General features: G+C 46.0%; 1 protein-coding gene across 1 annotated transcript in view; it reads left to right on the top strand.

Annotated features, from left to right (window-relative positions):
* Positions 1–15,820, top strand: part of KCNAB1 (potassium voltage-gated channel subfamily A regulatory beta subunit 1) — a 197,008-nt gene that overhangs the window by 150,264 nt on the left and 30,924 nt on the right. The window contains exons 3-5 of the mRNA XM_035133179.2: positions 5,673–5,710; positions 13,879–13,958; positions 15,371–15,415. Coding sequence (XP_034989070.1) covers positions 5,673–5,710; positions 13,879–13,958; positions 15,371–15,415 — 163 coding nt within the window. The remainder of the gene's footprint in view (positions 1–5,672; positions 5,711–13,878; positions 13,959–15,370; positions 15,416–15,820) is intronic.

Raw genomic sequence — 15,820 nt, 5'->3', positions numbered from 1 at the left:
GGTGCCCAGCATCCATAGGATTTCTACCACAGTGTCCCAATTTGTTGTTAAACTCCAACCCCCATCATCCACAATCAGCTTAGTCCATGGCCAAAAATGATGGGAGTTGTAGTTCTGGAACTTCTGGAATGCCACTGTCAGCCAGAGCAGACAATACTGGGGTAGATGGACCAGTAGTTTGATACCTGGCATTTGGCTGCTTTGCATGTTCCTAAGTAAACATCTCTTTTCACTGCCTGGTACCTAGATAAGTGACAGCTCCTCCACTAATAGATAAAGTAATTCAAAAATTGGAAGTAATATGCTCACATGCTCGGCTCTTTGTGCTTTGGGATTTTCATCTCCCAGTGTTTACAGGTTACCTCTGCCTATGAGGTTTAAAGCACTTGCATGTAAACACTTTCAGGTTTCCTCGGTTGCTTTGGTAACATGTCGTTTTTGAAAGAAACATAATGGAGAAATTACTGGAAGGCTGAAATGGCTTAATGCAAAGGATTGCAAGAGATTTCAAGGACGGTGAAGCGGCCCCTGAAAGTAATATTTGAAATTGGAGAGCACAAGCCCTGTCAATGGTTTCTTAGGCACCCTCCTTAAATCCTTAAAATGGGCTCTAGTCAGTGTTTGGTTGGGATTATCACAAGCCTTCCACAGACACACTCCCCAGCTGTTTCATTGCTTCCAGCTAAGCTACCCAGAAAACCAGGGAGCTGATTTGACTGGTGTTTGTTTGTTTGTTTGTTTGTTTGTTTATATGCCACCCATCTGACTGGGTTTCCCCAGCCACTCTGGGTGGCTTCCAACAAATTAAAACACAATAGGACATCAAATATTAAAAACTTCACTTGGACAGGGCTGCCTTCAGATGTCTTCTAAAAGTCAGATAGTTGTTTATTTCCTTGACATCTGATGGCAGGGCATTCCACAGGGCAGGCGCCACTACCGAGAAGGCCCTCTGCCTGGTTCCCCGTAACCTCACATCTCGCAGTGAGGGAACTGCCAGAAGGCCCTCAGCGCTGGATTTCAGTGTCTGGGCTGAATGATGGGGGTGGAGACACTCCTTCAGGTATATAGAGCCAAAGCTGTTTAGGGCTTTGTTTTCCCGGAAACAAACCATGATCTGGAGTCAAGGTTTGTTGTTGGCTTCATAGGCTGGGGCTACATGGATGCATCAGGGGAACCAATCCTGTACTCCTCCTGGTGTACACAGCCCCAAGCTCTCTTGACACACTGCCCATTCTGGTTAGCAGCAGCTGTCATAAGTAGGGCAGTGGCACTGTGCTTTTCTGCCAGCCTCCTAACCCCAAGCTACTGTTTTTGAAAAGACTGGGGAGGGCATGATCACAGCCAGCTCTACCATTAGGTAAAGTTGAAGCCATCGCCTCAGGTAGATTGTGCTGTGAGCCCCATGGCTGCTGCTCCTGAGCCCTCCAACCACTCCCTTCTTTTGGAGGAGAAAGTTTTGCATGCCACATGACCTGGCCTGGCTCTCCCATCACCAGTGTTCAAGAAATCAGGTCAGCTTCTGTGCTGAAATGAGAGAGGGCACCATCTTGCCCTTTGCTTCAGGCGGCAGAAAGGCTTCAACCGGCCCTGAGCATTATTTGATTAAAATGGGGGACAGGTTAGGAGTCAGGTGGTGAGGCTCAATTTATTAAGCCTTTCCGACTCTCTGATAACGCACATATTAACACAGATGCATTTCTGAGGGAGACATGTTTGGGGCTGCTTTGCGGCTGTGATTGAATCAAAGTGACATGGTAACTAGGTGATAGAGAGCATGGGGTGATTTTTAAATTTCCAATTTTTTCACACTACAGCACCCTGCCTTCTGCATCATGATGTGCAAACTCAAGTGATGGTGACAGAAGCAAAGGCAGTTTGATGTCTTACTCATCTGTGGTGTTTTTCAGCTTTAGGTATTTGACGAACAAGAGCAGGGCAAATCTTCTGAATGAAGATCTTTATCTCAGTTGGCATATGTATTGGATTCGAATTGATTTTATACATGAGCTGTTTAAACTGTATGGATCTTTTAAATTGTTTTTCTATATCTGCAATACTTTTAAATGTTTTTATATATGTTAACTGTCGTGTAGATGATAGATGATAGATGATAGATAGATAGATAGATAGATAGATAGATAGATAGATAGATAGATAGATGATAGATAGATAGATATCACACAGTGAGAGAATTAGTAGCATAATGCATACCTGTAAAGGAAAGGATAGAAGGTAAAGGTAAAGGGACCCCTGACCATTAGGTCCAGTCGTGACCGACTCTGGGGTTGCAGCGCTCATCTCGCATTATTGGCCGAGGGAGCCGGCGTACAGCTTCCAGGTCATGTGGCCAGCATGACAAAGCCACTTCTGGCAAACCAGAGCAGCACACGGAAACGCTGTTTACCTTCCCGCTGTAGCAGTACCTATTTATCTACTTGCACTTTGACGTGCTTTCGAACTGCTAGGTTGGCAGGAGCTGGGACCGAGCAACAGGAGCTCACCCCGTCACAGGGATTCGAACCGCCGACCTTCTGATCAGCAAGCCCTAAGCTCAGTGGTTTAAACCACAGCGCCATCTGGGTCCCATACCTGTAAAGAAAAGGATACCCCTTAGCAAATCACTGGGACACTGGTTGGCAAGCTTGAACAACAGAACGCACAACTTTGTCCCAAGTGTCAAAATCCCCCCAAAAAAATATTTGCTCCAGGTGATAGATTTTTGTGTGTGATAGGACTTTTTAAAGAGCAAAAACAGATTTAAAATAATAAAGAGAAGTAAGAAAAATACTAAGGAGAAAAATAGTATTTCTTCTACATTGCAGACATGTTCATTTTAAAACTCATTCTCACACTCACTTTTCACCACCAGGGAGGTTGCTGGGTTAATCCATTACTGGAGAACAAACACAGAACCTTTAAAGATCAACAGAATAATTGTGCCATTAGCTATTGCGAACTTTGTGTGATCTTGCACAGCTCTCAATCATTCTCATGGGGCCCTAGATGGGAGAATTTCTCAGTGGATGATGACCTTAATGTTTGATGAGAGGTTTCAGAAGTCTCGAAACTCATCTTGACACCATGAAGCATGAGTTATGTCTAGTATTGAGGTTAAATATGTATTCCACTTCACAGATGATTGCAATATTGCGGAGGAGAGAAGAGGGCAGTGTCTGCTGATCCTGCCCCTACTGCCACATCTATGCTGACGTACCCCCCCCCAAAAATTTACTATTTGGGGGACACAAGGGAAACCTGCTCTGTGCATGTAGGCTTCCCCCCCAAATGTAGATCCCTGATTGCACACGGCTGCTCATCACATATGTCAATTTCAGTTTTTCTCTTTCTCATTTTTCCCAGTCATGTTCAGTTTGCCACCTTTCCACATCTGTTTGCAAACTTTTGTGGGGAAGACATCCTCATTAACATTAATCTACATTCTAGAATGCATTTCTCTTAAGACACAGTATTGTTGTATACAATTTTGCCCAAAATATTTCGGGGGGAAACCCCCCCCCAGCATTTCTCCCTATTACAATGCATTGCTGTTATTTTCACCAATTCTTAGGCACACTTTATTCCAGGCATGTCAAACCTGCGGCCCTCCAGATGTTTTGGACTACAATTCCCATCTTCCCCAACCACTGGTCCTGCTAGCTAGGGATCATGGGAGTTGTAGGCCAAAACATCTGGAGGGCCGCAGGTTTGACATGCCTGCTTTATTCTAACATATACACTTTTGTATGTTGGGGGGGGGGGTTGGTTGGAGAATTGCATCACAAAATTCAGAGAAATGTGAATTTCTGAACATAGCTGTCTTTCAAAGGAATAATAATAAGGAATAAGGAATATTTTTTTGGCCAAGTACCAAACATACTTGGAATTTTGCTTCGACTACATTGCAAAGAATTCTAGAGTTGGAAGGGACCCTGAGGATCATCTCTTCCAACCCCTTGCAATGCAGGAAAGGGCAGCTGTCCCATAAGGCAGTGGTTTTGAACCAGTGTGCTGTGGCACCCTGGGGTGCCTTGAATGATGGTCAGGGGTGCCGCGGGCAACACTGTCCTCTGTCCCTCTTTCCTTCTTTGTTTCTTTCCTTCCTTTCCTCCTCCTCTGATGCCCTCTCGCATCTCTCCCTCCCAAAGGCTTGCACAGCTGTTTATTGCACCAGCCATGGCTATAAGCCCTACAGCGACCTCTCTTTGCAGTGGGGAGGGGAGGGGAGCAGCTCAGAGACCAGGGATGGCAGCAGCAGCAGCTGCCCGGAAGACTCCCAAGGAGAGGGAAGCGGAGATTAAGGGAACCCTTTGATGGTGTTTCCTGCTTGGCAGGGGATTGGACTGGATGGCCCTTGTGGTCTCTTCCAACTCTATGATTCTCTGATTCAATAGGGCTCCATGATTCAATCCTTAGGCTGGCACATAGTGGGGATCGTGGTGAGTTTCAATTCACTGAAAATGCAGGGAAGCAAACCTCTCTTCAGTTAACCCAAATCTATGCAACAACTACACACACACACACACACACACACACACACACACACACACACATAATGGTGTGATTCTATATAATATGTTGTGTTAAATGGAACTTACTTCGGGGGGTAGTATATACGATTGCATCCTAAAAACTCAGTCCTTTGCATATTACAGATTATAGCCTAACACTGCAAGCTCATGTAGAGCAGTGTCATGTCTAGGGTGCCGGACTTGGACCTGGGGAACTAGGGTTCAAATCCCCATCTGGCAATAAAGTTGAATAAAGCTCTAACCTTGCCCTCACAGGGTTCTCACGAGTATAAAATGAGGGGAGAGAGAGGGAGAACAATGAAAATAATTGCAATAAAAATCGTTGCAGTAAAAATATTTACTTGCAGGGAAGTCCTGTTCCGGTGGTTTTGTTGTTTGTTTTGAAAGCACATGCATACTCTGGCTTTAAATAGGTACGCTTCAGGTTTTATATCTCATGTAAACAAAGGAGTACAGCAGACTTCCCAGGCTTGGTGTTCTTCTGACCTTTTAGACTGCAATATCCATGACCCCAATGTGCTGTTGGGAGCTGACAGGGGTGGTGGCTGGGACTGAAGGATGTTGCACTCCAAAACATTCAGAGGTTGCTATGAAGGGGAAGGCTTGCTTCTGCACTCTCTCACCTGTGAGTAAACCCCGTTGAACTCAATGAGGTTTGCTCCTAAGAAGGCATGTAGAGGATTGTGCTGCAAACTGAATTAAGCGAGCTTGACTTGCGCCTATTCAGAAACTCTGCGCAGAGCAGTTAATGTGGGAGCTGTCATGTGGAGCGGATGTCTGATCAAATCTAGCTTCTAGCTGCACCGTGGGCTCTTTTCCATACTGACTTACCCATAATTGCTAACAGGAGCGGTGCATCCACTGGCAGTAATCTCTTCCTATCGAAACATTTCACCCATGTCCTATTCAGAAAGGAGAACTCCCTACCTAGCTATGACAAGGCTGCTTAAGTCAAGGAAGCCTGGCCACTGTCGCTTGTCAGGCAATTAAATTGAAAGCATTCAACATCCTTGGAGTATATTCTCATCAGGAAAGAGAGCTCGTCGAACAAATCAGCTTGGGGAGATTCTCTGAGGGAAAGTTTCCTAATTATGTGTTTCGTATATTAAAGGAGTAACAAATCACTGTGTTTCTTCCTAGGGACATGGGTCACGTTTGGAGGTCAAATTTCAGACGAGGTAAGCAAAGTTTCATTTAACTACAACTTGCAAAAAAAAGGAGATTTGGCTGTGCCTTATTTCTTATACGTCTTTTTAATTAAAAGGCAAACCACAGATGACAGAATGTACAGAGTCCATTCCGGCAACAGGAATGATCATACATAAAAGAAAAAGGATTTGTGCTTTTCATGCACTTCAGAACATCTTTTCCGAACCTGGAATTTAATGGACAGCACTTTGGGCATTAAATGGCTCTGCGATCCAATTAAAATACCTTTTTAAGCATGTTCCTGAAAAGAAAAGACACCCGTGGACCACTGACAGGGATACGAAGAATACATTTTGAAGTCAGGGCAGTGAGGAGCGTGAGCTGGGAGCTTAACAGACCTGATTCACAATTCAGCTCCAACATGGGCTCAGTCGATAACCTCAGGCACCAGCTACAAATTACTACGAGCACAAGACCTCATCTACTGGCAATATATCCCCAGTAGTGTTTGGTGACACAGATAACATGATGTTATCTTCATTGTTCCCTAGGCACTCCTCTCCACACCTTTCTATGTTCTCTATGTTATGCTAAAACAGTGGTTAAGAGGCTACAATCCTAGACACATTTTTCCTGGGAGCGAGTCCCATTGAACTCAATGGAACATTTCTCAGCAGGATTGCACTGCCCATTTCTTACATTCGCATTGTAAGGTTGGCTTGCCGAAACTGGCCTCTCTTTCTCTCCGTGACATCGGCCCGTGATGGTGGGCAACAGGGTCCAAGTTTTGTCATTTGATAGCTACTCCAAGCTGGTAAATACGTGTGTTTCAGGTCTCAGGTTTAAAAACTTGTTTTTCTTTCATGAACATGAGCTGAAGAGAGGTTATAAGGGAGAGCTATGAGGGGAGGTTATGAGGGGACCTTTCTGGGCTCGGGGTGGGAGAGGCTGCTAAGCAGATCTTTCGGCGAAGAGGGTAGCAACGTGCTAGAGGACAGAGCTGAGTGTGCTGCACAGCCTATTCTGCCCCTCCTAACCCAGCTTGCTGCTTCAGATGTGCTAGAAGTGAGTCAACTGCCAATCTAGTTGGCTGCTGTCCACCAAGGAAGGGAACCATCTGTCCTTCACATAATCCCTTGCGCTGGCCCTGCTTCTACAATATTTCAAAATGCTGTAGTGGACACATGAAAGGCGCTTCCCCCATCAATATTCCAGCAGTGTATCACTAAAGCAAGTGTAAGGGGGAAGGCGTATAGGGAACAGCCCCCCCTCATCAGGTCGAGTTCCTCGCAGAGCAGTAATTTCAGCAGCAGATCAGATTACAGGAGTCAGGAAGGGAGAGGGGGAGAGACAAGGCTCTAGCAGCGTCAGACAGCCTCTCCACTGAGTGGAGAAAGGTGGGGAAGAAGGGACCGGAGAAGAGTCAGAAGGACGGCCCTTCCCCCCAATGCCTGAATTGAGACGTACGGCTCCCCGTAGGACAAGGGGGAGGCGCTTTGGTGTTCCCAAGCTGTTATGTTGGGCACGAAACAGAAAGAAGCCATTGCGAGGTTCTGACTCAGACTAAGCAGACATGATTTGCAGACACTTTGCACTGTAAATAGTATGCACAATAAAAACATCTTAAAGACAAGCAGATGTGGAGAGTCGTTACTCAAGAGTAGCCACAAGAACCCCTGACAGCAAGTATGGGGGATATGTGGCCTTCCAGATGTTTCTCCCATCATTCCTGACCACTGACCTTGCTGGCAGTGGTGGCACTGGGAGGGGGGACATCAGGCAGGGTACAGAAAGAGCAAAGTATATTTCAAATTGGGTGATGTAATGGTGTTGTTGCGGCTACTCTCGAGTAAGGACGCCCAAGTCCGTACTTGTCTTTAAAGGTTTTATTGTGCATAGTATTTGCAGTGCAGAGATAGCAGAAAACATGACCTCCTAGTCACTTGCAGAATCCGGGAGTGGACGTTTCCTGTTGCATGTCCAGCATAAGAGTTTGGGCACCTCCCGACCTTATGTTTAGTGGTGCGCCTTAATTCAGGTGCCAGAAGGGGCTGCCTGTCCCCCTCCAACTCTTGGTCAAGGCAGCACAAAGGCTCTCCAACATCACTGAGCCTTGCCACCTCCATACCGCTAACTTCCTCATTCCCCCCACCTGACCCACTGCTGCTGCTCTCACTGGGCGAAGAGCTGGTCATCAACAGGATGGGGGGAGGTTCCCTGTAGGAAGGTCCCCTGACAGGTGAGTTCTTAAATCTCTGAAAGTAACAGTATGTATTAATGAGTCCAACAATTGGGGGCAAGTAGGGGTAAGCTCCTTGTTTGGGGGAGCACTTCCCCCACCCCCTAAATGCTGGGTGGGTTTTCATGTGTATTTCATTCCAACATGGCAAATATTAAGGAAGGGCCAAGGTCTGTGCTCTCCCAAACATTCTGGACTTTACTTCCTGGTTCAACTCCTGTTGGGAGACACGGTGCTTCCCAAAGACTTTAGAAGTGCCTTAGAGATTTGGGTGGTGGGTTCTGTGTTTTGAGGGTCACTTAGGTGAGTGATCTCAGACTGAAAAACAACCAAAAACAAAGAAATCGTGTTTAGAATAGGGGAATTTGTCATTTATTTTTTGCTCTAAGCACAATTCCTGCCGTTGTTGTTGTTTTAAGACTGCAATCCTGCAACAGTGGGGAGTAAGCCTCACTGAACATACTAGGACCTCTGAGTACACATGTATAGGATGTGTAGGCCCTATTTCTTTTAAAATCAGAGCATTGGCGCTTCAACACCGTGCAACTTACAAAAGCACTTTGAAGACCCCTGCAAAATTCTGGCAGATGTTCCCCGTAGTGGGAATATTCCAGTCCACTGGAGTGTTCACTCCACTATTCAGTGCCTCCCTTGGGACACATGTAGATTAGAGCCCTATGTTGTTTTCCAAAATAAGCCTGCTCGGCTGCAAAAATGAAGAGTGGCAGAGCACTGCGTCGCAATGGTGAAAAGAAACTGTGTCTGCAAGTGCTTGGTGACATAAATTGTGCCGCTGAGAACCCCTCGCAATGATTTCTAATAATGGTGACAATAAGTGGGGAATGTGTAGTTCAGGGGTCAGCAACCTTTTTCAGCCGTGGGCCGGTCCACCGTCCCTCAGACTTTGTGGGGGAGGGGGGACTATATTTTGGGGAAAAATATGAAATAAGCATGCCAGCTTATTCCATAGTAGCAGCATCAGCATCCCCTCTTTGCAACCTCTCTTGCTCTGCAAGGAACATCCTAGCTTAACCTCTCCACTTCCTGGTTCCATCATTCCTGGCTCACACTCCATAGCTTCTAGGGCTAGGCTTTCCTTTTCTAACACAGGGAGGTGCCTCACATTTGCATTCTCATACCCTTTGATCTGCCATCAAGCAGAAAGTGAGGAGAAAGTGAGGAGGAATTAAAGAACCTTTTAATGAGGGTGAAAGAGGAGAGCGCAAAATATGGTCTGAAGCTCAACATCAAAAAAACCAAGATCATGGCCACTGGTCCCATCACCTCCTGGCAAATAGAAGGGGAAGAAATGGAGGCAGTGAGAGATTTTACTTTCTTGGGCTCCTTGATCACTGCAGATGGTGACAGCAGTCACGAAATTAAAAGACGCCTGCTTCTTGGGAGAAAAGCAATGACAAACCTAGACAGCATCTTAAAAAGCAGAGACATCACCTTGTCGACAAAGGTCCGTATAGTTAAAGCTAGGGTTTTCCCAGTAGTGATGTATGGAAGTGAGAGCTGGACCATAAAGAAGGCTGATCGCCGAAGAATTGATGCTTTTGAATTATGGTGCTGGAGGAGACTCTTGAGAGTCCCATGGACTGCAAGAAGATCAAACCTATCCATTCTTAAGGAAATCAGCCCGGAGTGCTCCCTGGAAGGACAGATCGTGAAGCTGAGGCTCCAATACTTTGGCCACCTCATGAGAAGAGAAGAATCCTTGGAAAAGACCCTGATGTTGGGAAAGATTGAGGGCACTAGGAGAAGGGGACGACAGAGGACAAGATGGTTGGACAGTGTTCTCAAAGCTACCGTACGAACATGAGTTTGACCAAACTGCGGGAGGCAGTGCAAGACAGGAGTGCCTGGCGTGCTCTGGTCCATGGGGTCACGAAGAGTCGGACACGACTAAACGACTAAACAACACCCTTTGATCTTGTGTTGTGTGAACACCTAATATTTTGATGTTCTGAACCCCCTAATTGTTTAATCCCCACCCCAGGAGGTCACCTCACAAAGAAGTCTTTCTGACTTCATTAACACTTACTGATTTGGCTAGGATTATCAATGTCCAACACAAAACCCAGGAAGTGTGCCTACTTAACTAGCATTTTTACAGAGGCTTATCAGCGAGTCCATCACACCTCTGACTACCCCTAGCATACACTTGGGTCTGGCTATTCCTGGTGCCAACATGCAAGTTCTAATTAAACCCTAACATTTGTCAAACTCAAGCATTCGGCACCCACTCTAAAGAGAACTTGCCTCTGTAGATCAAAAACACAATCTTTTGCAGCTGGGTAGTTTTATTCTTAGGGACCCAGGTGGCGCTGTGGGTTAAACCACTGAGCCTAGGGCTTGCTGATCAAAAGGTCGGCGGTTCGAATCCCTGTGACGGGGTGAGCTCCCGTTGCTTGGTCCCAGCTTTACCTAGTTTTATTCTTATCATTATTACAATGCAATCTTCCTGGTGATTCCAACCCAGCAGATAAGCTAAAAGGCCAGAAACACAGAAGGTGACTGAGAGGCTGTTTCCCCTGGTGAAGTTCTTTGGTTATGCCAACATAGTAATGGACTTAAATGAAGGCTTCACCAAGGACATCGTGGTAGCACATTCCCTTAGGAGGAGATTACTTTCCTTCAGAGTCCTTAAACAGGACACCTGTAACGTTCGGCAACATGCAATTTTATTTAATGTGACCAATCAATGCACTAAAGGCCTGACAACCCAATTTTAAACCTTAACTAGAGGTGTAAAAAAAAAGACATTTAAGAATGAGTTTTCCCTGTCATCTCCTATAGTTAAACTATCTTCTTCTGATCAATATTTTAAATTATTTCAAAGAAGCAATCGTGACACGGAAGTGCCATTTGAAGAACATTTAAATGCAGGAGAACGGCAAGGGGGGAAACTGCTACATGGAGATTTTTTTTTTCTTCCACAAATTGTTCAAGGCTTATTTTATTCGCTGCATATAAGAGAGGTTTTATGCAGTGGTGAAAGACAATGACTGATTACGGGACTAATCCAGTAAGTGGAACACTGTCACAGGAGGAAATGCTGCAGGGAATGAAATAAAGTGCCAAAATCTTAGGCAGCCACAAATGACTTTCACAAGCACTTTGTCACCTACAGACTGTTATGTCTAAGTTTTAAGAGTGAAGCCAGCTTTCACCAAGCTGATAGACTTCAAACGTTTTGAACTACAACTCCCATCAGCCCCAGCCAGCTGGCTGAGGCTGAAGGGAGTTGTAGTCCAAGACACTTAGAAGCCACCAGGTTAATGAAGGCTGTGTTTGGCAATAGAAATAACAAGCGCTTTCTCTGTAACTTTGCCTTCTGGGATATCAGCTGCAGACATAACTGAAGCGAGTGTGATTCAGCTGAAAACATCCCTAAGAGACACTTAGACCAAGAATAGTCTAGGCACCCGAGGCAGAAAATCAACATGGTGTTGTCATGATGATAAAGAAAGAATAATAAATACAAAACAGACTGTTTTCTGTTCCTCTAGTGATATCTCTGAGGTGGACTAACTCACCCTGCTTACTGGTACAGCCAGCTCTGCAAAAGGACCTGGGGCTCCTCATTCCAGTTGCAGCCCAGTTAGCCAAGTGTTGTGAAATAAAGGGCTCCTTGATCACTGCAGATGGTGACAGCAGTCCCGAAATTAAAAGACGCCTGCTTCTTGGGAGGAAACACAATGACAAACCGAGACAGCATCTTAAAAAGCAGAGACATCACCTTGCCGACAAAGGTCCGTATAGTTAAAGCTATGGTTTTCCCAGTAGTGATGTATGGAAGTGAGAGCTGGACCATAAAGAAGGCTGATCGCTGAAGAATTGATGCTTTTGAATTATGGTGCTGGAGGAGACTCTTGAGAGTCCCTTGGACTGCAAGAAGATCAAACCTATCCATTCTTAAGGAAATCAGCCCGGAGTGCTCCCTGGAAGGACAGATCATGAAGCTGAGGCTCCAATACTATGGCCACCTCATGAGAAGAGAAGGCTCCCTGGAAAAGACCCTGATGCTGGGAAAGATGGAGGGCACAAGGAGAAGGGGATGACAGAGGATGAGATGGTTGGACAGTGTTCTCGAAACCACCAACATGAGTCTGACCAAACTGCGGGAGGCAGTGGCGTGCTCTGGTCCATGGGGTCACAAAGAGTCGGACATGACTAAAAGACTAAACAACAACAACAACATACTCCTTTAAACTGTCATGGCTTCCCCCAAAGAATCCTGGGAGCTGTAGTTTGATAAGAGTGCTGAGAGTGGTTTGGACGCCCCTATTCCCCTATTCCCCAGCGATGCGGGTGGCACTGTGGGTTAAACCACAGAGCCTAGAGCTTGCCGATCAGAAGGTCAGCGGCTCGAATCCCCGCGACGGGGTGAGCTCCTGTTGCTCAGTCCCAGCTCCTTCCAACCTAGCAGTTCAAAAGCACGTCAAAGTGCAAGTAGATAAATAGGTACCGCTCCAGTGGGAAGGTAAACAGAGTTTCCGTGTGCTGCTCTGGTTCGCCAGAAGCGGCTTTGTCATGCTGGCCACATGACCTGGAAGCTGTACGCCGGCTCCCTCGGCCAATAATGCGAGATGAGCGCTGCAACCCCAGAGTCGGTCACGACTGGACCTAATGGTCAGGGGTCCCTTTACCTTTTAGCTTTACCTATTTCCCTCACAGAGCTTCAGTTTTCTGAGTAACAGCCACTCCATTTTCCCAGGGAATTTTGTGTACTGTAGCTCTGCTACACTTCACAGATTTCTTCGGGGGAAGATATAACTGTCAGAAGCGATACGATACTGCAGATGGGGCCTGGTTGTAACAATGGAAAAACATGGCACCAGTCCCAGAATAAAACTCTTATAAGGGAACCGCTAAAAAAATGCTGGATGGACTATGGACTTTCCTTATAATTGCCTTTCACCTACAATGGAGAGATTTTTAATTGTTTTAAATGGTCATTTAAGTTTGCCTTTCCTGCCACTAAAACAAGACGCCGTTTTGATGCAACTATAAAACAAGCAGCCTGGTTTTCATAATTTCCTTCTGACCAACTATTTCATCATCATTATTGCAATGGTCAAGTTTCTTCAATCCCCTGAGCATTGTACTTCATATAATGGCAGTGCTGATTCAGCTATGCTGGCTGGCATCATCATAGCTGGCCCTAAATAGCCTTGCAAAATAAATCATAACCATTTGTGACGTCTGTAATTACTGCTGTGGCTGCTAATGCTTGGTTTTTCAAATGTGTGGGTCATCGGAAATAGTTGACGGCCCAACATGAAACTGTGGAAATTAATATAGATATATACTATTTTTGCTTTGCTGCAGAGGCCAAATTTACTTTGTGTCTTCAAAACAGCTCAGTCAGGAGAGCATGAGACTCTCAATCTCAGGGTCGTGGGTCTGAGCCTCACATTGTGTGAAAGATTCCTGCATTGTAGCAGGTGGGAGATCCTAAGCCTTCCAACGCTATAATTCTGCAATCACCACTGGTGCTTCTTATTTTTTGGGAGGCTGGTCCTTTAGGGTGAATGGGGTGCTGCCCCACCCACTTCAGTCTGCTCTCGCCATCCCCCACTTCCCACCTTCTTACTGGTAACCAGTCCAGAAGGTAGCTCTACCTGTCAGCTTCCTGCTCCTTGGTCTCAGTGTGGCCCATGTAGACTTCAGCAGCGAGGAAGATGGGACGAACCATAACTAGTTGGCTCTGTCCAAATGAGCACCAGCCACTACTGAGTAAATGGGAAGTGGCAGCAGAAGCAGAAGCAGTCCTCTTCCCTGCGCTGCCTTACCCCTGGTCCATTCTGTATGGTTTAAAAATTGGGGCTTTATTTGGGTGGAGTTCCTTGGTCCTTCTCTATGCAAACCTGCGCTCTATTATGGGTAGTTTCTGCAGCACAACACATTTCGTATTCTCTAGGACTAATGTCATGTCTCCCTTTCCCAAAGGTTGCGGAACAGCTAATGACTATCGCATACGAGAGCGGAGTAAACCTGTTTGACACAGCAGAGGTGTACGCAGCTGGAAAGTAAGTATCTGTGCTTACTTTGTTGGATCCAGTTAAAGAAACTAACTTGCAGCTCTGCTGCAGCACCTGGGCAGAGCAGAAGACTTTAGCAAACATGCATGCCAGCTCCGGCTTCAGAGCGCACCGGCCGAGTAGAGCAGCAGCACCAACCTGGCAGACTGCGCATGATGCGCAGTCCATCCAGGCTTGTCCTGGTGCGTGCGTTGTGATGTCGCGTTGCGGAGTGATGCCCCGCCCCCAGGGGGTGCCACCCCAGGCAGCCAAGCAGCACAGTTTGCCACTGCATGCATGAGTAACAAGGGGCATTAGGAGGAAATGGCCCTATGGCTGTCTGGTACTAATTTCTACCATTTGTTGATGTGCTAATTTCTCAACTGAATATTTCAGTTGTGTTCTGGGGTTTGTTTGGTTTTTTAAAAAAAAATTATTCCATAAAATATTGGGACACGGGTGGCACTGTGGTCTAAACCACAGAGCCTAGGACTTGCCAATCAGAAGGTCGGCAGTTCGAATCCCTGCAACGGGGTGAGCTCCCATTGCTCGGTCCCAGCTCCTGCCAACCTAGCAGTTCGAAAGCATGTCAAAGTGTAAGTAGATAAATAGGTAATGCTCCGGCGGGAAGGTAAACGGTGTTTCCATGCACTGCTCTGCTTCGCCAGAAGTGGCTTAGTCATGCTGGCCACATGACCCAGAAGCTGTACGGCAGCTCCCTCGGCCAGTAAAGCGAGATGAGCGCTGCAACCCAAGAGTCGTCCGCAACTGGACCTAACGGTCAGGGGTCCCTTTACCTTTACATAAAATATTGTTATGAGTTGCAGGTGCTAGACACCCTTAAATCCCGGTGTCCAGTAGGTGCTAGAGTTTAATTAAGTCCAGGAGTGCTAAAACATAGCTGGATCCTGTGTATTAGACTCATGTGTATTAGGCCAGACCCATGTGTATTTAAGCTGTGTACTAGACACTTCCAAATCATGTGATCAACATGTGTCAAGAGCTAATTAAGCCAAGCTGGTTCCTCCTGTGATGTGTCAAAAACTCCCATCATCCCTGGCTACTGGCTTTGCTAGCTGAGGCTGATGGGAGTTGAAGTCCAACAATATCTGGAGGTTTTCCATCCCTGATTTAGAAGACAATTAGCAAGTAACATCAAGACTAGCTATTGTTGTTGATCCTTCAAGCTCAGAAGTGCCTATACACACAGTGGGGAGCAGATGGATTCTTTCAAAGCGGCATCAATGCTGACTTGCAAATAACTAAAGCACTGATATTGTGAATGACTGGACAACTGAATGCAATAAATAGACCTGTAACAGTTAGCATAAAACGATAAACGAGTGTGCTACCATACTGTTATGTCCAAAAACATTTCTTCCAAATGGTGCATCTGGGTGTTTTTTTTATTCCCCCCACAGGGCCGAGGTGATTTTGGGAAGCATAATAAAAAAGAAAGGCTGGAGGTAATGTAAAGATTTCAGCATTCAATTCTTGGCATACAATGGTAGAATTGGGAGTACTAAATCAGGACTCACAGAGCTCCTCTGAATCTTGGGCCTTTGCTTTACAAAGGCTTGGAGAACCAGCCCACAAATCAGGCCAATACTAGGCTAGTATTGAGATTCTTCTACTTTTCAGGCTGCTTAACCTCCTCCAAGTTGCTCTTTGCTGGTGTAATGTGGAAGAAGCGGCCGGCCTGGGAATGACTAGGGCAAAGGCAATTCAAGGGTCCTGGACATTTTCTGCAATGCCTGGTCCAAATCTGAATTAAGAAAAATAAGGACCTAGCTACATGGTAAACTAGTAATGTGTACACACCCTTTGTGTGTGGGGGTCACAGTGCCAACATTCTGTCAGGTTCTGTATAG

This window comes from Zootoca vivipara, chromosome 5, assembly GCF_963506605.1.
Source record: "Zootoca vivipara chromosome 5, rZooViv1.1, whole genome shotgun sequence".
NCBI classification, from domain to species: domain Eukaryota; kingdom Metazoa; phylum Chordata; class Lepidosauria; order Squamata; family Lacertidae; genus Zootoca; species Zootoca vivipara.
Note: the sequence above shows the minus strand (reverse complement) of the source record. Positions and strands in the feature narration are given on the sequence as shown.